Source organism: Macaca fascicularis, chromosome 13 (assembly GCF_037993035.2).
Source record: "Macaca fascicularis isolate 582-1 chromosome 13, T2T-MFA8v1.1".
Classification (NCBI taxonomy): domain Eukaryota; kingdom Metazoa; phylum Chordata; class Mammalia; order Primates; family Cercopithecidae; genus Macaca; species Macaca fascicularis.
Genome location: NC_088387.1, coordinates 49,190,769 through 49,213,733, shown reverse-complemented (window position 1 = coordinate 49,213,733; position 22,965 = coordinate 49,190,769). Strand labels below are relative to the sequence as shown.

The 22,965-nt window shown below is 35.9% G+C and overlaps 1 protein-coding gene and 1 non-coding gene across 6 annotated transcripts in view; one reads left to right on the top strand and one right to left on the bottom strand.

Annotated features, from left to right (window-relative positions):
• Window positions 1-22,965, bottom strand: part of EXOC6B (exocyst complex component 6B) — a 678,199-nt gene that overhangs the window by 552,239 nt on the left and 102,995 nt on the right. For 3 of the 5 annotated variants that reach the window (XM_005575615.4, XM_065526965.2, XM_065526963.2), the window contains exons 3-6: window positions 21,339-21,386; window positions 19,395-19,485; window positions 19,250-19,295; window positions 5,951-6,155 (exon numbers count right to left, since the gene is read on the bottom strand). In XM_005575615.4, the coding sequence (XP_005575672.1) occupies window positions 5,951-6,155; window positions 19,250-19,295; window positions 19,395-19,485; window positions 21,339-21,386 (390 nt within the window). The remainder of the gene's footprint in view (window positions 1-5,950; window positions 6,156-19,249; window positions 19,296-19,394; window positions 19,486-21,338; window positions 21,387-22,965) is intronic. The other 2 variants (XM_065526962.2, XM_074011555.1) reach the window with 1 other exon arrangement.
• On the top strand, window positions 9,661-9,858 carry LOC123568546 (U2 spliceosomal RNA). The gene has a single exon (XR_006691912.2). It is a non-coding gene; the product is annotated as a U2 spliceosomal RNA (small nuclear RNA).

Genomic DNA, 22,965 nt, shown 5'->3' with positions numbered 1-22,965 from the left:
AGTATCACTACTCTTGCACTTTGGAGCCATTACTAAGTAAAATAAGGGCTGCTTGAACACAAGCAGTCAATACTGCCACAGTAAATCTGATAACCAAGAGGTTACTAAGTGACTAACAGGTGGATAGGACAGGGAGCATATACAGCATGGTTACGCTGGACCAAGGGATGATTCTGTCCCAGGTGGAACTGAACAGGGGATTTCATCACACTACTCCAAATGGTGAACAACTTGAAGTTTATTAATTGTTTATTTCTGGAATTTTCCATTTAATATTTTTGAACTACAGTTGACTCTGGATAACTGAAACCATTAAAAGTAAAACCATAAATAAGTGTGGACTACTGTACAATACTAACAGTAAAATGGACAATTTTGAAACTCCTCCTCAGATTCGCTAAATGATTGACCTTGTATATTCTCTTATTTTTCTGCAGCTTCCCAGGTATATTGGAAGAAAGACAGAAGACTGAGAGACATCTAGCTAGACCCCATTTTAAATGAAACTATACAATTGTTTCCTAGATCCAAAGGCAACACATCAATGTACAAGTTTTTTTAAGTAATTCTATTTGAGGCCAAAATAATAGAGTATAGGTTTTCTTTTCCTGAGTAACAAACTGCTATAAATTTAGCAACTTAAAGCCACACGCAATTATTATCTCAGAGTTAACTCATGGATCAGGGGTTTAGAATGCCAGTATTACTATTGGGTCTGCGTCCTTTGTTCAGAGTCTCACCAGGCTGAAATCATGGTGTCAATCATTGCTGGGGGTCTCTCTCACTTGGAACCCAGGGTCCTCTTTTAAGCTTATTAAGGTTGTTGGCAGAATTCAGTTCCTTGTGATTGTAGGACCGAAGTCCCCATTTTCTTGTTGGCTGTCAGGCGGGGATCATTTTTAGCAACTCAAGGCTGCCTACAGTTTCCTGCCATGTGGCCTTCTCCCAAAATGGCACTTTGTTTCTTCAAGACCAACAATAGAGTATCTGCTGGAGCACTGAATCTTTCTAACATCTTCTATCTCTGACCTCCTGGCCCTCTTTTAAAGGATCTCCTCTGATTAGATCAAGCCCACCCTCTCAAGAAGAGGTGATTTTATTGGATGTACATGCAAGGGGGCAAGAATCCTGGAGGACATTTTAGAATTCTGTTTACCACATGCAATTAAAGAAAAAGAGCTTCCTAGTGATAAAGTTCTATCTAAAGACCTTTCGATTTTAGACCACATGCAATTAAAGAAAAAGAGCTTCCTAATGATAAAGTTCTATATAAAACCTTGCATACAGAAGAATGCACAAGCCACATATGCTTCAGAGGATCCTCAAATAGTATTTTTTGTGTTTTATCTTTTAATAAAATTGAACAACAAACAGTTTGAGATTATAATCTCAGATAAATTATTAGAGCTTAATTTACTCATTCAAGTTTAATTAGGGTAGAACCAGTTAGTGATGTTTTGGCTGGTATATCCCAAAAAGAAGCCAATGTACCAACCTGGCTCCACAGTATCAAGGACAAAGTTCACCCATGGATCACTCACTGCAGCACCTCAGGACACATTGGGTAGAAGAATAAAGAGAGGGATGCTCACCAAGAAAAAGCAGTCACCTACATAATTTGTAGAAGAGCCCAGACCAACTATCAATATTAAGTAAGACTTTCAAGTCTGTTTTCTCAGTACAATTCTAAAGAAGCATACTTAGAAATGTTTGAAAAAAGAAGTTACCATGATACAGAAAGAATATAAGAACAAGAACAAATTCTTTAAAGCCAAAACTGTGACTGTTGGACTAAAAAATAATAATAAAGTCCTAAATAGCAGCAATGACAAAGCTAAAAACTGAATTAATAAATTAGAAGGCAAACACATAGGGAAAATGATGAAAAGATTGTGAAGAAAAAGCAAGAGACGTGGAAGATACTTATCTTTCTAGGCTATATGATAGCAGGTTATGGCAGAGACTAGCTTAGCTATTCATCAAGCCTATTTCTTCTTTCTCCTGATCACACAGCTAGAGTATATTTCCGACCCTCCTTTGCAGTGATTGGCCTCTGGCCAATGTAATATTGGCAGAAGTGAGACGTGCCACTTACAAGCTTCATCCCTAAAAAACCTCCAGGCATTACTTACTCTCTTTCCCCTTCTGTGGTACCCTTGAAAGCCACAAGGTGGAAGACTCCTAGATCTCTTGAAAGTCACCCACCAGGGACATGCATTTTGGTCTTTACATAAGCAAAACATAAAATTTCTATTATGAGATTTTAGAGTTTGTTACAGCAGGGAACATTATTTAAGGAATACAGAAACAGGTGTTGGAAATATGGTGTTACCCCCCAAAAAAAATCTAAAATAAAAGACATGGGTTTAGTAGTCAGGCAGTGGGCAGTAAGAACATATATTTAACAAGTTAAAAGGCTGAAAAGCCCTATAATACTGTGGCAAAACAACTAGTAAAATTGGAACCTATAATAAGTGAATAGGCATATCACTTCCCTATTGGGCCTACTGCATTATAAGTAAATAAAGAGTGAGAGTTATAGTGTACACTGGTATTTACTTTCTGCTTTTGGCAAGGTATTGCATAAAAACGATAAGCTCAGAAAAGTATTAGCTCATTTGCAGACTGAAATTATAGGGAACAGAAGTAGTCCCAGAAACTTAGGCCTCACAGGGTTAAAAGGGGAATATATACAGATCCTAAACAGTATGAGAAAAAACAAATAGTAAAGGCTTATGCAATAAAGTCCCAGGAAGGCTTTTAGTTCAACAAAGTGACTCAACTCTGAGGCAGAGATGTCAGATTCAAGCATGATCTTACCACCCACTGTTTCACGTCACCTCAATATAAGGCCATCAAACTGAGAAAGAAGCATGAAGCAAGGGCTATGCTCCCCAACCTCCACTACTTCCCCAAAGAGAGGAGAAGAAAAACAAAATCATTCTTGAAAATTATATTTAGGGAAGAACAGTGGGTATGGTGTCCTCACAGAACCTATTGGAAAGAAAAAGATGAGATGCCTACATTTTGAGGGAATGATAATGTCAAAAAAACACAAATTTGGACTAAATATTAATAAATGTTTGTTCAGAACATTAAACCAACCCTCAGGCAAAAAGCAAAAAGCAGGCAGTAAAAGACATATATAAATGTAAATGTAGACACAATTGCAGATACAGATATATAGATATAGAGAGAGAAAGAGAAGTATGCCTTCTAAGGAATGTATATTTCCCAGCATCTACTTCAGAAGTATATATTTAAAATATATATATAATATATAAAAAATAAAAAATATATAAAGTATATATATACACATATAAAGTATATATATACACACATATAAAGTATATACATACACACACACATATAAACAAGTAAAAGCCAGTGTGCAGCTAGGAGCTCAAGAGAACAATGAGCAAAGGAGTTCCTTCCAGGGAATCAAGGTCTAAGCAAGGAAATTCCCCTACTACCAGAGCAGAGGAACTTCCCAGGGCCTGCCTAAGTAGATTTATATGATTTGTTATGAAACAGAGAATATTGTTCGTCTCCCATTCTTCCCTTTTCTAAATAAAAGGTTTTGTTATAATTATTTTATTCTAGCTTCTTCATTGTATATTGGGGGTGGAAGGAGACACCAGTACACACAACTTGCAATCTTAGTTGAGTAGTTACCAGCTCATGAAGAGCCATGGCTGAATCTTATGGAGAGGGTTGAGCATCCCTGGAAGATACTAGATTTTGAGATGGATGTAATGACTACATGGGCCATTGGACTGTTGCCCCCTAGGGAAGGAGTGTGTTCTATGTATGAGAGAAAGAATGAAAAGATATTTGATCACCAGAAGGTAGACTGTGCCAGATACTATTATTCATCAAACCTATATCCTCCTCCTGTTAGAGAATGAGTGAGATTACATTTTCCAGCCTCTCTTGCAGGTAGGTATGGCTATATAATTAAGTTCAGACCAACAGAATATGGGTAGAAGTGACGTGTGGCATCCATGCCTGGCCCTTAAAGACCCTCCCACATGCAACACTCTTTGGTCTTTCTCCTTCTAAAGCAATCTTCAAAGCCATCTTAAAGATGGAAGAGCCATACAATGGGAGGATTCTAAGTCCTTAAATCACCATTGCAAAGAAAACCATCACAAACCAGAAACACTGTTTTGGGCTTGAGGCAGTGAGAAATAAACCACTTCCTCTCCCTCTTATCTGGGAATTCAAACATTTATTGAACACCTAGTATGTACAAAGTACATGGTATTTTCTCTCTCCTATCTTCCTTACGTTCTAGGTACTACAAAAGATTTTTTAATGGGTTAACATATCTTTACTCAAGGATCCTGAGATGAAAAATGTTATAGGAGAAATAAAGATTTCTCAGTTAATTAAAAGTCCTGGATTTACAAAAGATTTCTTCATCGTTTCTTTATATGACAAAAATAGAGCAAACAGCTAATAGTTTACACAGATTGAGTATCATAGTAGACAAATTCATTTCAACCCAACCTGAATTCTAATGCAGGATCTCACCTTTACAAGTTGTTTGAACTTAAGCAAGTTACTTCCCTCTTCTTGGTCTTAATTTCTTCAGATAATTGAGGAATGAGCCCAGTTAGCCTCACATTAAATAAAGTAATATTCTTCATGGCTTCCTCTTTCATCAAAAGGGAAGCAAATTAATTTCTCAAGCAGAGGCTCAGAAAAAGCAATTTTTAAAAAGGCAGCTTCCATAGAGGCTTTGTACTATACTCTCCTATATTTTAAAAGCTTAGGAGAAACTGAGCAAACCACAATAAAGACTTATCTCAGAAGATAGCTTCATTCCTGTATTCAAAATATGTACCCAGCAATGCAAAGGTATATTGTCACTGATTAATTTTGTTTCTTCACCACTATAAACAATGAAATCACACAATTATCTCTGTCAGGTTTATCATCTACTTTTAAACTCTGCACTTTGTGAAGTATAACACTGACAAAATTTAAAGGAAGAAAGGGAAAATATCTGTATTCCCTGAGGAAACGGTAACTGGAGAATCTCTTTTGGAGGATCAAATAGATATTATGGATCAAATAGACATCTGAATAGATTATCAAGGCTAGTCAAGACCTAAAATATGATTTGAAATATAATCTATTCCTTCATTCCTCACAGAATGATAAAAACTGCAAATGATCTATTCAAGAACACTATTGTTTACAGAACCAAAAAGTACTTTCCATAAACAACTGATTCTTGTATTTGTTGCTGTAGGCTATATCATCAGGTATACTAAAAATTTTTCATAAAATCAATGTGACAAATTTCAAGTGAGCAAATACCATTGTAAAACATTACTGACCTTTCATTCATAATTTAAAAAAAGAAATTTAGATGTTCCTTGTGACTTTGGTGACTTAGGGATGAAAATGTTTTAACAAATGTAAATACTGGTAACATATTTATTAATATACAAGCTGTTAATAAATCCTTTTCTTTGATCATAATTCAAAGCATTTCCCAATAGGCCTTTTTTCACTGACACCTATTAATATCAGAAATATGCATATATAACATGCTATCTTGCTTACATAGTAAATAATCAACCAAAGACACATGTGGTACAATTTAGGTCATTAACTAGAAGGAGAACTTTAAAATATCTTGAGCTTCAAATTACATGCAAAGTCAAGGGAAGTATACAAACAATAGAAAAATTTCTTCATAATCTCAATGTAAACCATTACAACTGACCAATATTTACTGAACATCTACAGAGCAAAACAATATAATTGTCCATTGCTCTGTTAAAAAAAAAGAAAACATTTTTAATCACGTGTTCCCATAAATATGAAGGACTTCCCTAAAATGATAAGAAACAACTAGATACTTGGCAAAGAGAAACCTGTGTTTAACTCAATACTGATAAGCCACTGGCCAACCTATCATAAACCCAAGACCTACTTGCTTCATGGCAGTCTCTCCAATTTTGTCTGAATGTTTGCGGATGCTCTCCAGAAAGTCTTTGAGATCGGACATAGAAACATCTTTTATTTCTTCTCGAAGCTTGGGGATGTTGTCCACCATCACCTTGCAGAATCGATAGTGGCTTACTTGAGGCAGGTAGGTATGCTCTAGATGTTCCAGAGTTTTCAGTGCAGGATAATGCCTACAAAAGGAATTGATCACCTTTAGCTCACTCAGTTTTCTTTAGGGTTAGGCAAAATGTCTAGCCTGAATTGGTTTTCACTGTGCATTAAGACAAATCCAGCATCAAGTTTTAATGAGAACATCGGTGAAAAGAATCTCAAATTATTAAAAATTAATACATACTTTAAAAGACTGGGAAATTATAAACAAAAAAGATTTTATCCAAAGAATGCATAAGACTTAAAATAGCTACCAATAAAATTAATGACATAAGAGAAATAAAAGGGGCCAGGCATGGTGGATCAGGCCCGTAATCCCAGCACTTTGGGAGGCCAAGACAGGTGGATCACTTGAGGCCGGGAGTTTGAGATTAGCCAGGTCAACACGGTGAAACCCCATCTCTACTAAAAATACAAAAATTAGCTGGGCATGGTGGTGCAAGCCTGTAATCTCAGCTACTCAGGAAGCTGAGGCACGAGAATCACTTGAACCCCGGAGGCGGAGGTTTCAGTGAGCCGAGATCACGCTACTGCACTCCAGCCTAGACGACGAAGTGAGACTCAGTCTTAAAAAAAGAGAAATAAAAGGAAATGAAGAATCATCATCTCAATGCCAAAAAAAATTCATCCTATAAAATGAAGTATCCAAGGCTAGACTTCCAACTATGGCACACAGAAAAGCTTGGCAAATCTTCTATCCAAAGAAAACAAATGTAAACTATCCAAAACAACTATTTTAGGGTTCTGGAAACTAAACAAAAGAGAACAACAAGTCAAGAAGTGTTTATTCATAATAACTGCTCAACAGTGGGACTCTGTAGCTTTCTTGCCTGGAGCTACTTCCATCACTCTCCCCTTCTAATTCCTCCACCCCTGTTCATTGGCCATGGCTAGTCATGAAACAGCAGCTTTCCTGAGATGAGGGGCTGACATAATATGGAGCAGAGGGCAAAAAACTCATATTGAGAGATGCTGTTAGTGAAAGTAGCGAACTCAGTAAAAATAAGTAAATAAATAAATAAATAAGAAAAGTCTCCAGCTCTACTGGTCAAAAGTTAAAATTTGGGTTGGGGCAAACAACAGACCAAAGGACTAACCAGAAATTTAACAGGTAAACCATAGAAATAAAAGACCCACAGAAGGGCTTGATAAACTCTTTGCAAGTTGCTAGCTGGCTGAGAGGCTATGCATACCTGCAGGCGACATCTAAAAGGGTCTAAGCAATCCACACATCCCTGGCTGACTAGGAGGCTGTAGACAGGCACATGGGAAAACTAAGAAGGTAGGTAAAAGTTTAAGCTGACTTTAAAACTGCTTTTAATGTAGTCCCTAACCCACATACAAACTCATTACCAAAGACTGGAAACCTTACTCAAGTTTTTTGAGCATAACCTCTAACCAATCATTAGCTGATGACTATTTAAAAATCAAAGTGAAATATGATACCTTTCCAGACAAAGAAAGACAGAAAATTCCTTGCTAGCAGACCTGCCTTACAAGAAATACTAAAGTAAGCCTGAAAGGAAATGACAGCAGATGGTAACTTGAATTCACAGAAAGAAACGAAGAACATGGGAAATAGTAAATACATGCTAAATATGAAAGACGAATAAAAATATTTTTTCTCTTTTCTTAACGTCTTTAAAAGATAAAATTTTTTAAAGCAATGATTATAACACTGTATCAATGGGTTTACAAAATGTATAAGTGTAATATATCTAATAATAACAGCACCAAAGAGTAGGAAAGAAATGGAGCTAATTGAAGCAAAACTACTACTATATATTATACCAAATTTATATCAGCAGTGACCTCCAGTAGACTGTGATAAGATGCATATTATAATCCATAGAGCAACCTCTAAAAAAGATCAAAAATGTATCTCATTTGAAAATCAACAAAAGAATTCAAATAGTACACTAAAAATATTTAACACAAAAGAAAGCAGTAAAGGAGCAACAAAAACAAACAAAAAAAGACATTAAAAATATAGAAAACAAAGAACAAAATCCAACCATATCAATAATTACATTAAATGAGAATGAACTAAGCAATCCAATTGGAAGGCCAACATCGTCAGGACTTAAAAAGCATGATCCAACTACATATTGTCTACAAGAAACACACTTAGATTCAAAGATACAAATAGGTTGAAAGTAAAAGGGAAAGAAGATATGCCATAAAAAAAAGTAACCATAAGGCTGGGCACAGTGGCTCACACCTGCAATGCCAACACTTTGGGAGGTCAAGGTGGGTGGATCACTTGAGCTCAAGAGTTTGAGACCTGCCTGGGCAACAAGCCAAAACCTCATATCTACCAAAAAAATTACAAAAAATTAGCCAGATGTGGTGGCATGCACCTGTAGCCCCAAGTACTTGGGAAGCTGAGGTGGGAGGATCACTTAAGCCTGAATGGGCAGAGGTTGCAGTGAGCTGAGATCAGGCTACTGCATTCTAACCTGGGTAACAGAGTGAGACCCGTCAAAAAAAAAAAAAAAATTTTTAAAAAAAAGGAACCACAAAAGAGCTGAAATGGCTGTATTAATACAAGATACAAAAGACTTTAAGCCAACAAATATTGCTAGTAACACAGAAGGACATTCCATAATAATAAAAGGGATGATATTTGTCTAATAGGAAAGCTTCTATATGCATAAGAGGACAAATAAGATTAATAAAGCTGAATAGGTAAAAACGAAATAAGTTGTGCAAAAAAAAAATAAGAATAAAGGGAAAAACTGGTAAACTTTATTTGTAATGTGTACCTAAAAGATTAACAGGCCGGGCGTGTTGGCTCACGCCTGTAATTCCAGCACTTTGGGAGGCTGAGGCAGGCAGATCACTTGTGGTCAGTTCAAGACAAGCCTAGGCAACAAGATGAAACCTCTTCTCTACTAAAAATACAAAAATTAGTCGGGCATGTTGGTGGGAGCCTGTAAATCCAGCTACTCAAGAGGCTGAGGCAGGAGAATCGCTTGAACCTAGGAGATGGAGGGTGCAGTGAGCTGAGATCACGTCATTGCACTCCAGCCTGGGTGATAGAGTAAGACTCCATCTCAAAAAAAAAAAAAAGATTAATAAACTTGAGTTGTTTTTGTTAAAAAAATGAACAAAGAAAATTCACAAAAGAACCAAAAAGGGTCAACACATGAAAAAAAAATGTTTAACTGATATGTGAAAAAATGCAAATCAAACTGCCAAAGATTTCTTAAAAGATAATGTGTTTCATCAGGGGTTTCAATAAATGGAATTCACAGCCGGCTGACAAACAAGTTTTTATGAACAACACAAGTTTTCAATGAAGAATTTTAGCAAAACAATTATTTTAAGCAATTGCATTTCCAAACAAACAAACAAAAAAAAAGATGCACAGCAATACATATAAGCCTCTTGAATTATAGAATTATTTATGTTAGCAAATAAAAAAACTAACCTAGATTTCTAATAAGAAGTAGTAAAAGGCTAATAAAGGAGCAAAATGTTTACAATATTGTTGAATGAAAATAATTTCAAAAAATAGATTTCATTGCCTCTTGGCCTTTTGGCTAAGATCAAATTTAATATCTGATATATCTTATCAGTTTAATATCTGATACATTCTCTTATCAGAGGACAATATTTATTAAATGGATTTTTGCAGCAGGGAGATAAAATGGGAACTTATTTAGTCCCCTCCATGCATCAACCTGGCATTGCAGTACCTCCAGGAATGGTGCTCCAATTGAAAAGAAAAAAAATAGATCTTACAAGTATAATCATAATATTCTTCAAAATTACAAATATTTACACATATAAATTATGAACATTTATGCATATATGAGATATATATCACTGGAAACATACACACACACACAAAAGTAGAGAGCAAAATGAGAAAAAAAAATACAAAAATGTTAGCCATGATATTTTTCCTTTGGATGGCAATCCTACGAGTGATAATTTTCTCCTTCATACTTTTAATTTCCTAATTTCCATGTTTCCCATGATATATTTGGTATAGGAAAAATTCAGTTCCATCCTTATAAAGCAAAGACTTACAGCTCTATTTTGGACTTTAAGAATGATTTTCACAGCAAATACTTAAACTCTTCTTGCTCCAATGAATTTAGTACCACAAATGCTAAAGACTAGAGACTGGTTTTACTTGGGTTTTTTTGTTTTTTTGTTTTTAATGTTTTCCCTCATGTGTTCCAAAAAATCAAAGTCTTTGTTCAAGTAAATGGAGGGAAGAAAGTTTTATTCTCACTAAATGTAAATAAAAGTACAAATATAGTTAAATCTGAAATCATTGCTCTTATTAAAATTTTACAGGCTCAAAAACAATACAATTCACATGGTTTAGTGTAAACAGAATGGTGTTTATACTACAATTAGGTATGAAGAGCTATGTGCAATAAAATGCAATTCCTCTAGAGAGAAACTTTAGAATGGATACAAAGCCAGAAATTAAGCCAAAAAGATAAACACATTTTGGGGTTTAGTTATATTTTGGAACATTGTTTATAGAATGAGGAGAATTCAACAATGTTGCCTGCAGATGCAAGGCACATTCACTGATGAGACACATGGCTCATGCTGAAAACATCTGGTCTGTCAAATAGCTCCACATTTTTCAAGGCTAATTAGTACAAAACCCAGTGATTCCTGGAAACAAAGGATGTCACCCAATTTCCCCATTGTCCCTTCCCAGCATAGTCACATTTTAACTATAACGAATCAGTAATATTCAAATGTCTAGTCTATTTCAATATCCATGACAGGTTAAAGATAGCCAACCAACACCTGTATAGCAGGCACCAAAAGAAAAAAATTGTGTCCAGTGAACACAGAAATCCAAAATTAGATTTTGATGTACTTTTGACAATCTCCAGACATTATTAAAACTGAATCAAAAGGCAAATTCCTAAGTTTCACTTGCATGTGTGGTCACTCTCTCCCCTCTTCTCATGCAGGCTCCTTAACAGAGATACAATCAGAACTAAAGTAAAGAAAATAAAAGCAGAGAATAAAAGGGAAGAAGGCAGGGAAAGAGGTTCTAAATAATCCTACAAACTGAATAACCATGATCAGAAAACAGACATGGTTGAATGCTAAAGCAAGAAGAAATATATTGGTTCCAAGCAAAATAAATTTTGGTACTTTCTTGCCATAGCATGGAATTCTTTCACAGCGATGGTTTCTAAAATTCTAGGAAGTGATGCTTGAAAGCAAATTACAACTATCTATAAGAAATTTTTTAAAATTCAGAGTATGATAAAATGTGAAATAAAAGCTTTCATCACAGAAAAATATTAGTGTCACTCCTAATCAAAGAGCATCATTAACAAACATTTAATCTCTTCTGTGCACTAGAGATAGAAAGATGTTCAGATGTCTTTCCCCAGGGAGCATAAAATGCAGTAGAAAAGTCAGTATTTATAGCTTAAAAAAAAAAAAAAAAAAAAAAACAGACTTCCAGCTACAAAAGCCTAACAAGGAACAGACATGATCTCTCACTTTATAAACAAGTAGAATATTGGCAAAAATACATGAAACAGTCATTTGCAGACACTAGACATCAGGCAACATAGAACTGCTATCTCTGTAAAAAGGGAAACAAACAAGGTGAGTTTAATAATCACCAGGATTATCTACCTAAAGTTGATTTCTAGGTCATGGGCACAGCCGGAAAAAAATCAAAACAGAGCTCAGCAGCCTTGCTGACTTAGAGAATCAGTGATAGTAGCTCAGGAAAGTTGATTCAGCTTGAAGTTGTGTGGCAGAGTTCCCCAAAAAAAGCAATGCAGAAAAAGAACTGCAGAAATTTACACAGGGGTTCCCTTGAGTCTGCTAAGTACTAGGACAGGCATAGGGAAAGTGAAATTCCACATGCATAGGTAAAAAGAAGGAAGGAAGGGAGAGAGTGGGAGACCAGCCAGGGGAAGGTAAGATGAACACTTCAAGGATCTCAGACAAGGCAGATAAACATTCAAACTCTGAACAGTCAAAGTGAAGAGTCATTGGGGACTCCTGAGCTATTCAGAGTAGATTATAGAGGGATCAAGTCTTACTTAGTAAAGCTGAACTCCCCTGGAATAAAGGTAGGCCTTTAAGCAGAGTTTAAAAATTGGGTCCGAAGGTAACAAACTGATCTGCAATCACCTGACCATTTGCTAAAACAAAGCCCAACACTCTCTAAAGGAAAAAAAAAAAAAAAAGCACCCAAAAATCCAGAGACTCATCAACATAATATTCATTATTCAATCAAAAATTTCTAGACATGAAAAGAAGCAAAGAACTGACCTACAAGCAGGAAAAACAAAATCAGTCTGCAGACAGATCTAAAAAAAATGCCAGAAGTGGCAGAAGTAGCAAAGGAGTACATAAAAACAGCAATTAGGACAAGGTACATGTACATAAAGAAACAAGTAATAAAAGAAATAAGACATAAAAAGCTAAATGTAACTTCTGTACATGAAAAATATATTATCTGAAATGAAAATGTCACTGAAAGGGACTAAAACATTACACAATGCAAATGAGAGAGATCAATGTGCTTGAACACAGCCATAAAATCTATCTCAAATAAAACACAGAGAGGACTGAGGGGGCAGGGAGAAAAGATCTTCAAGTCACCTGCGGGGTTAATCAAGCTGTCCAACATAAATATTAATATAACTGAAGTCCCAAAATGGTGATGGGAAAAGGAAAAAAAAAGAGTTTGGAAAAATAATGTCAACATTTTCCAGATTTTATGAATATTGTAAACCCACAGATCCAAGAAGCTAAACAAACCACAAGCAGGATAAATACACATATGTGTGCCTATATTTATACCAAAGTGCACAAAATCAAATTGCCTGAAAACAAATGATAAAGACGAAAGCTTTAAAACAGCTAGAGAAAAGACACATTACTTACAGGGAGACAAAGGTAAGGCTACTTATACATCTCTCCTTGGAAACTGCAGAAGCCAGAAGACAATGAAATCATGTCTTATGAACTAATGAAACCATAAACCTCAAATTCTATATCCATCAAGGTTTTTTTTAAAATGAAGGTAAACAATCAGACACCATTTCACACCCACCAGGATGGCTACATTAAAGTCAAATAATAAGGATTTTTTGTTTTGTTTTGTTTTTGAAACAGAGTCTTACTCTGTCACCCCAGGCTGGAATGCAGTGCGCGATCTCAGCTCACTGCAATCTCAGCCTCCCCAGTTCAAGCAATCCTTATGCCTCAGCCCCTCCGAGGAGCTGGGATTACAGACTCACACCACCACACCCGCCTCATTTTTGTGTCTTTAGTAGGGATGGGGTTTCGCCATGTTAGCCAGGCTGGTCTCAAACTCCTGGGCTCAAGCAATCCGCCCACCTCGGCCTCCCAAAGTGCTGGGATTACAGGCATAAGCCACCATGCCTGGCCTGGGTAGACAATAATAAGTATTGACTAGGCTATGCAATAATTGGAAACATCTATGCTGCTGTTGGGAAGATAAAAAGGTGCAGGTGCTTTGGAAAAGAATCTAAGTTCCTCAAAATGATAAAACATACACAGAGACAAAGTGCACCAAATGTTTACCACGTGACCCAGACATTCTACTCCTAAGTATTTTCGCAAGAAACCTGAAAGCATATGCTCACACAAAAGCTTGTAAATGAACATTTGTAGCAGCATTATTCTTAATAGTTGAAAAGTGATAATAACCCAAATGTCCATTAAATGATGAAAAGGTAACTGAAAGCAGTATATCTATACAGTGAGAGAGTATTCAGCCATAAAAAGGAATGAAACAGTGATGCATTCTATAACATGAATGAACCTTGAAAACCTTCCATTATGCTACGTGGAAAAAGTCAGACACAAAAGGCTGCATATTGTATGATTCCATTTACATGAGATGTTCAGAATAGGCAAATCTATGGAGACAGAAAGCAGATTAGTGGTTGCCAGGGCAGAGAGGAAAGAGGAATGGGTACAAGATTCCTTTTTGGGGTAATGAAAATGTCCTGGAATCAGCTAGTGATGATGACGTTACAACCACATGAATGTATTAAAATCTACTCAACTGTACACTTAAAAATGATGAATGTTATAATATAGGAATTGTAATTCAATTTAAAAACTGAAGGTGAAATAAACATTTTTTTCAGAAATACTGTATTTCTGAGAGAATTCATAGCCAGCAGACTGATCCAACAAGAAATATTAAAGGATGTCATTTAACCAAAGGGGAAAAATAATACCAGATACAAACTTGGATCTACATTTAAAATAATGTGGGTAAATATATGAGAGTTTTTCTCTTTAATTTTTAAATTTCTTTAAAAGTTACAGCAAAAATGAGCATGTGTGGCACTGTGTTGTCACAGGTCTTACGACATAATAACATAATAATAACATGACAACAATGACATAAGGAAGGGTAAAATGGAAGAATATAACATGGCAACAATGACATAAAGAAGGGTAAAATGGAAGAATATCATTATAAGAATCTTGCATTGTGTGTGATTTGGTGTAATATTTAAAGACTCATTGTAAGTTACACATTGTAAAGATAGAAGGAACCACGAAAAAAATAAAATACAGCTGGCCCTTCATATTTGCAGGTTCCAGATCTGTGAATTCAATCAACTATTTTGATCAAAAATATTTTTTAAAAAACACAAATAAAACAAAACAGTGTAACAACTACTTACATAGCATGTACATTTTGTTAGGTATTCTAAGTAATCTAGAGATGACTGAAAGTTTTAGGAGGATGTGTGTAGGTTATATGATAATACCATGCCATTTTATATAAGGGACTTAAGCATCTACACCTAGTCCCCTATCCCAAGGCACCTGTAACCAATACACTGAGGATACCAAGGAAAAATTGTAAAACTAAGAGGTATAAATAATAGGGCATTACCAAATATAAAACAACAACCTGAAATATAGAAATTGATTTTTTAAAAATACAATAATACAGAGAAGGAACAAAGAACAGGTAGGATAAATGGAAAATATAAAAGAAGACAGTAGATTTAAACGCCTATGTTGATAATTGCATGAAATGTAAAAGATCTAAACAGTCTTATTTAAAAACAGAGATGGTCAGATGAGAAATTTTCAAAGAAAGCAAGATCATTCTACAGAATAACTGACCTGTAATCTTCAACAGTAATAAAGTAATAAAGTCATGAAAGGCAAGGAAAGGCTGAGGACAGTTCCAGACTGAAAAAGACTAAAGAGACATGACAACTAAAAGCAACTTGTGATTTGAACTGGATTCTTTTGCTGGAAAGAACATGATTGAGACAATTGGCAAAACTTGAACTGGGTATGCCAATTAATGCTAGAAATCTATCAAAGCTAATGTCCATTCTCTACTGCACTGTGGTTGCACACAAGAATGTCTTTATCTGTAGGAAACCATACTAGAGTAATTGGGGATGACAGTGTGTCATGTTAGCAACTTACTTTCAACTGGTTCAAGAAAAAGACACTGTTATTTATACTGAAGTTAAGAATGTCTGAAAACAACATTTTTTGAAACCCACAAAATAAATTTGATTATACCAAAACTTAAAATTTCTATGCAACAAAAACTACTAATTATATAATGTTAATAGGTAAGCCATGCACTGGAAGACAATATATAACAGGAAAAGGCATCCAAAGTATATAATTCCTATATATGAAAAAGAAAATAATAAACAACCTAAAAGTGGGCAGCAAGTAGATGAGAGAAAACCCAAATGCCTAAAACCTAAATTCACTAATAATCTAATAAAAATAAAATAAAAATCACAATAGTGATCTATCATTTCACAATCATCAGACTGGCAAAAACCAAAAGTTTGACAATATAGATGTTACCAAGAGGTAGAGTAACAGGACCTCCCACAAAATACCAATGGTCAAAGACATGTAAACCCTTTCTCTGATCCAGCTGATCTCTTTCTAGGTATAGACCCTAGACCAACAGAATTGACATCACCTGGGAGCGTGGCAAAAAATGCAGAATCTCAGGAATGACCCCAGCCAGACCTATTCTATCAGAATCTATATTTAACTAATCCCTCATGATACCACTTCCATGCATAGAAGCATCTAAAGAACAACACTCTCAAGAAATTTTGAATGTGAGTCCAAGGAGACAAGAACAAGGACATTTATTGTACCACGGTCTGTCATAACTACTGGAAACATACCAAATGTCCCAAACAGTATCAGTAAGGATAGTTATCTTGTAGTAATAACCACCCCCAAAATCTCAGTGACTTAAAACAAAGATTTAAAACTTACTCATGTTATACATTCACAATGGGTTGGCAGGTAGGCTACGCTCTCTGAAGTTACTCAGGGACTCAACCAGCATCTTGGAGTTGCCATTTTTCAAGAACAAGAGAAAATAAGAGAACTCTGGAGGGAAATTAAATGCTAAGCCCAAAAGTGATACATATCACTTCTGCTCACATCTTATCAGCCAGAAAAAGTCACATGGAACTGGGAACCCAGTAAATATACACAGGGAACCCAGGAAATATAATACTACCTTGCACCAAAGGAAGCAGCTAGAAATATTGGCGAACAGCACTTATGATAATCACTGGAACTGGCAGGGGAAATGTGAATTATTCATATAATAGACTACCATGGAGTGATTAAAATGAGCAAACTGTGTCTATATACATAAAGAAAATAAGCTGCCTACTAGTATGTATGCCCCAAAGGGTGGATATTTTTATCCATTTTATTCATAGCTGTATCCCCAGCACCAAGAGCAATGCCTAGCACATAGTAGGTATTTGATTCATCTTTGCTGAGTGAATACACAGATCTCAAAATGAGGACTGAGAATCATCTACATAAACTTTTTAAAACACAAAACAAAACAATATATGATTTATAAATATTAAAAGCACAGACTAGAAGAACATTCAATAAATTTATGATACTGGTTTCCTCAGGGGAAAGGAATAGGACTGAAAGGAAAGGAATAGGACCGAAGAAGGGAACATAAATTTTATCTGTAATTTTTTAAAGTATATATATATATATACCTGTTTCTGTCCATATATATGTTTTATATATATACTACATATTTTTTTCTTTACACATATATGAATCAAAACTGGAAAATTGTTAATATCTGTTAATTCCGAGAAGTTGGTACACAGGTGAATTTTTTTTTTTTTTTTTTTTTTTTTTGAGATAGCCTCGCTCTGTCACCCGGGCTGGAGCTCAGTGGTGCAATCTCAGCTCATTGCAACCTCTGCCTCCCGAATGCGAGCTATTATGTGAGACAATTCTCATGCCTTGGCCTCCTGGGATTACAGGTGTGCACCACCTCCTGTAATCAGCTCCTTTTTTTGTTTTTCAGTAGAGATGGGGTTTCTCCGTGTTGACCAGGCAGGTCTCAAACTTCTGGCCTCGAGTGATCCACCCGCCTCAGCCTCCTAAAGTGCTGGGATTATAGGTGTGAGCCACTGCACCTGGCTCACAGGTGATTTTAAATTCTCTATAATTTTAGAACTTTACTAAAAGGATATTAGGGAACTAATACTACTTTCATATCACAGGCAGAACTTCTCATAGTGTTCTATCCATGTTCTCTTATGAGAGCATGTCCTCCTATTTTAATGTCTAATGATTCAGCTTCAAAAATCTTGAGAATTTTGAATTTTTATCCATAATATTTCTATTCTTATCTCAATATTAAATATATTTTAAATGTATACTTTTTCCCTCAAAACCTAGGTAAAATTAACATTCCAAGAAGACATGCTCTGTTTATCCTACAGCTTCATATATCCCCATCATACTACAGGGCATCTCAGGGTAGAGAGATGGGAGATGCTTATTCTAGTTTGGGGAGCAGAACTATAGAGTCACTGTAGATTTTCCTTTAGAAGAAAACAACATACAGAAGAGGAAATCCTCTGAATTTAACCTCACCCTTCCCCTTTACAACAGTTAATTTTATGCGGCAACTTGGCTGACCACTGGACCCAGATATTTGGTCAAACATTATTCTAGATGTTTCCGTGATGGTATTTTTTAGATGAGATTAACATTTAAGTCAGTAGACTATGAGTAAAGATGATTACCCTCCATAATGTGAGTAGGCCTCATTCCACCACAGGTGAAAACCTTAATAGGAAAAAGGCTGACTGTGCCCAAGGAAGAGGGAATTCTACAGAAGAGCCCCTTGGAACTCAAGCTATTATCTTAACTCTTCACTGGACCCTAGCTTGCCAGACTACACCGCAGCTTTTGCTATACGTGCTATACTCCACAATCATGTGAGCCAATTCCTTAAAATAAATACATCCCTCTCCAGTAGGTAAACAGACAGAGATACGCGCGCGCACACACACACACACACACACAGACACACACACACACACACACACACACACATACATATACACACAGACACACACGCTATTGGTTCTGTTTTTCTGAAGAACCCCCGCTAATGTACTCTTGCACCAAAACCAGTACTATTTTTTTCTACGACACTATTAAATAAATCAAAACATATCTCAAACCAACTATCACTAAAATAGGTATATGCTTTTCCTTAGAAGACTGGGTCTTGGCCCGGCGTGGTGGCTCACGCCTGTAATCCCAGCACTTTGGGAGGCCGAGAAGGGCGGATCACGAGGTCAGGAGATCGAGACCATTCTGGCTAACACTGTGAAACCCTGTCTCTGCTAAAAACAGAAAAACTTAGCCGGACGCGGTGGCGGGCGCCTGTAGTCCCAGCTACACGGGAGGTTGAGGCAGGAGAACGGCGTGAACCCGGGGGGCGGAGCTTGCAGTTAGTGGAGATCGTGCAACTGCACTCCAGCCTGGGCGACAGAGCGAGACTCCGTCTCAAAAAAAAAAAGACTGGGTCTTTTAAAAATCTAACTGTAAGTATTATTTGTTAAACCTAATACATGACAGAACACATTAGCATACCACGTATATATACAAATAAATCTATAACGAATCAATAAATATACAAAAGGTTAAGAAGATGTTAGAAACTTAATTATTTTTTGAAAAGTTATGCTAAATATGGACCTAAAAGTATTCTAAATAACAGAAATTTTAGGTAGTAAAAACTGTTCCATTAAAAAAAAAATCTTACCTTTTAGTTTTCATCTGGTCCCTCAGTTTGCTGTACATCTCTAGGACTTAAAAGAAAGAAAAGAAAACACAAACATGATTTAGAGAAAGCCTAATTAAAGCAAAAAAATTACACCAAAAATCCTTCTCCATTTCCAGTTCCTCACCTGGAAGACACAGCATTAATTTATCAACAGTGGCAGAAATATTTCTCTGTTGTAGTCGACACTGCTTCAGCTCTTCCATTGCTATTACCAGCTTGGCAAGAGGGAAAAAGACTGAATTATGCCAATGGCTGTAAATAAAAAGCTTTCAGTCACATTTTTCCACACTGTGTTCAATTCATCAGAAAATCCCAGACAGTTTCTTAGTAAGACCTGCCAAGTGAACTAAAGAACTGCCTTTCTTAACCAGTAAAACATTCCTGCACAGTTTCCCGCTTTCTCCCCAAGATACATACAATACTAGGAAGGGCTAGGTAAAATGAAGTCCTAAAATACAAGGGTTATCCAGGAGAAAAAACAAAAAAACTATCTTCAACTAAATCTCTATTTCAACAAATAAACCACACACTTAAAAGATGTGGCTTTTCTAAAAATTACAGTTTGGTGAAAAGTAACTCACTTTTATTCCTCTAGCTCCAGTTTTAAAGGCTTCTATCAGAAGTCATACCATAATATAACTAGAAGAAATTGTACTCCACAGAATTTAGAATGTGAGACAAACTTCTTTAAAAAGTAATAATCTACACATCTACTTGCAGCATTCATCCTACACCCATACCTAAAAATGTTATCTGCTTAGATACCATGCAGAAAAGAACCAGAGAATGGTCCTGAGTAAGTCACTGATAAAACAATCAAAAGCTAATCTTAAAGGTTATTAAAATTAAACATTTTAAAAGTATTAGGTGATAAGAAAGAAGCATGATAACAGAGAACAGTCATGTACTACAAGTCAGAAAACCCAGGTTTTAGTCCCAGCCTTGCCAATAACTATGTAAAATACAGCAAATCATTTGTTTTAGTTTCCTCATCAATCAAACAGTGATAATACCTGTCCTGATTTTGTCGGCCATGAGGATCAAATGAGCAAATAGATATAAAATAATATTATAAACTGTGATGGTTTAAATGGTAAATATGTCAATTAATAGAATCAACGATTTTTTTTAATGGTCGGGGGATAGAGATGGGGTCTCCCTCCATCACCCAGGCTGAGAGTGCAGTGGCGCAATCATGGCTCAATGCAACCTTAAACTCCTGGGCTTAAGAGATCCTCCCATCTCAGTCTTCCAAATAGCTGGGACTACAGGCATGCACCACCATGCCTGGTTATGGTTGTTTTTCTTTTTTTTTTTTTTTTTTTTTTTGGTTTTTTTTTTGGGGGGAGTTGGGGGTAGAGATGGGGTCTCACTATGTTGCCGAAGCTGATCTCAAACTCCTGGCTTCAAGTGATCCTCCCACCTCAGCCTCCCAAAGCACTGGGATTACAGCATATAATCTCAGCCTCTGTGCCTGGTTGATTAATTTGTTAAATAAATATTTGTTGAGCATCCACATTGTGCCAGTCACTATTTAGGTAGATGGAGGGGATACAGCAATGAATAAAGCAAACGAAAATTTCTAATCCCATGGGGTTTAATTTCCAATGGAGGTTGACAGGCAAAAAAAATATATATATAAGTAAAAATATATTAAATATAATATCAGAGCATGACAGGCACAATGAAGAAAAAGTGGGAAAGGATCAAAAGAATGCACGGGTAAGAGTGAGACCACAATTTCAAATAAGGTAAGAAGGCAACATTTGAGCAAAGATTTGAAGAAGGTGAATATTGAGGAAATAACATTCCAGGCAGAGGAAGAGCATTACTGTATTATGACAAGTCAATGATCTAAAAGCACAACTAAGAAGGCTGTATCCTCTCTCCTTAGACTTCCCAGTGACTACGTTCATTTAATTTAGATAAACATTAGGAAGAGCAACAATAACGTCCAAGTACTTCCAACATACTACTTACAGTCTTAACCACTAAATGAATAACATAGTCATTAAAAGAGAGTGGCATGAAACAGAAAAGATTTCTTCAAAAGGTAAACTGGTCTTACTTCCTTTCCCTCATGTTGTAGTTTTCTATTAGTATCCGTCACTTGATTCTGTGGAGAGAAGACAATTTATACTCATAAAAAACAAACATTTAGACAATAGTTGAAAAAGATCTAAATTTAATATGAAAAGAATGGGAATAGGTAGTTAGATATTTTCAGTATTCCACTACATATTGGTCCAGTGGCATTCTCTTGGGTTTAAATTATGTCAACTTTTCTACTGGATGTTTGCATGACCTTTTGAAAAGAAAAATTTACTAAAAAATATGGTGAGTTTAGAACAGTTCTAAACTAAGATACTATAATAACTGAAGATCACACTTTAACTTTGGGGAGACAAGAGGAAAAAGGGGAGAGAAAAATAAAATAGAAAGAACAAATTTTATCATAGATATTCTTCATTTCACCAATGTATTCCTAGAAAAGCTGGGTATACACTGAACTTTTTAACTCAAGTCATAGTTTCCCTGTTTGCTTATTATTTTATTTTTAGAAAATGCTTTACCTAAATTATTTTTGGATCATTAATTCTGAACAGCTCCTAACACTTCCATACTTCCATTTTTCCAACATAGTCTCTCCATCAGATAGTCAAAAATTTGTGAATACGCCCTTAAATGATCCAGAGTTCATTATTAAAGGAAATGGCATCTACTTTTTTTGATACCCACTTTTGACATTTCAATGATGGAAAAAATTAATTATATAGAATAGTAATTTCCTCATCATCTGTGATATCAAAACATAAGCAATACTAACTTCTATTATGTTGTTTAATAAAGGCTTTCTAGCCTTCCACCAGTAATTGCTACACCTTATACTTTTAATGCATCCCCTAACCTAGCATTTCCTATTATGTCCCTTAGGACATCAAGAAGTGTTAGTGAGCAGGTACTCTGCACATGCACACAGCCATGCACACATGAGCACACAAACACAGACACACAGACACACACACATACACACAAACACACATGATATGACATGCACTGTAAATGCCCAAGAAAGGGATATCGTATAGGATGTTTTCCAAATTTATCTGACATAATACCCTTTAACTGAAGATCTTCTCAAGGAGCTAGTTTTTTAAAAGACCACACTTTTGAAATCACTGCTCTGAACTATACACTATACCTGGACTATCATTCAAAGCGGATTACCATCTGCACCTCCATCCAAAGACAAAATGAACTGTGAACTCCTCCAGGAAGCCTCTTTAAAGTACCAGAAAGGGAGGCAAAAACACCAGCAAATTCCCTCTTTATTATTTACTTAATGGCACCACCTGTGAAACACTTTGTGGTTTTATTGCACTGAGCTCAATACAAATTAAGAGTGATAAAGCCATCCAAAATGCACATCCAAGACAATGTTAACAGAAGCATTGTCTAAACGGGGGTCAGCAATCTGTTTCCATAAAGGGCTAGATAGCAAATATTTTAGGCTTTGCAAGCCATACAATCTCTGTTGTAACTATTCAACTCTACCTCTGTAGCAGGAATGCAGCCATAAAGAAAATACATGTAAATGAAAGGTCATGGCTGTGTTCCGACAAAATTTTATTTACACAAACAGGTGGCAAGCTGGATTTGGCCTAAGAGACAGAGTTTGCTAACCCCTGGTCTAG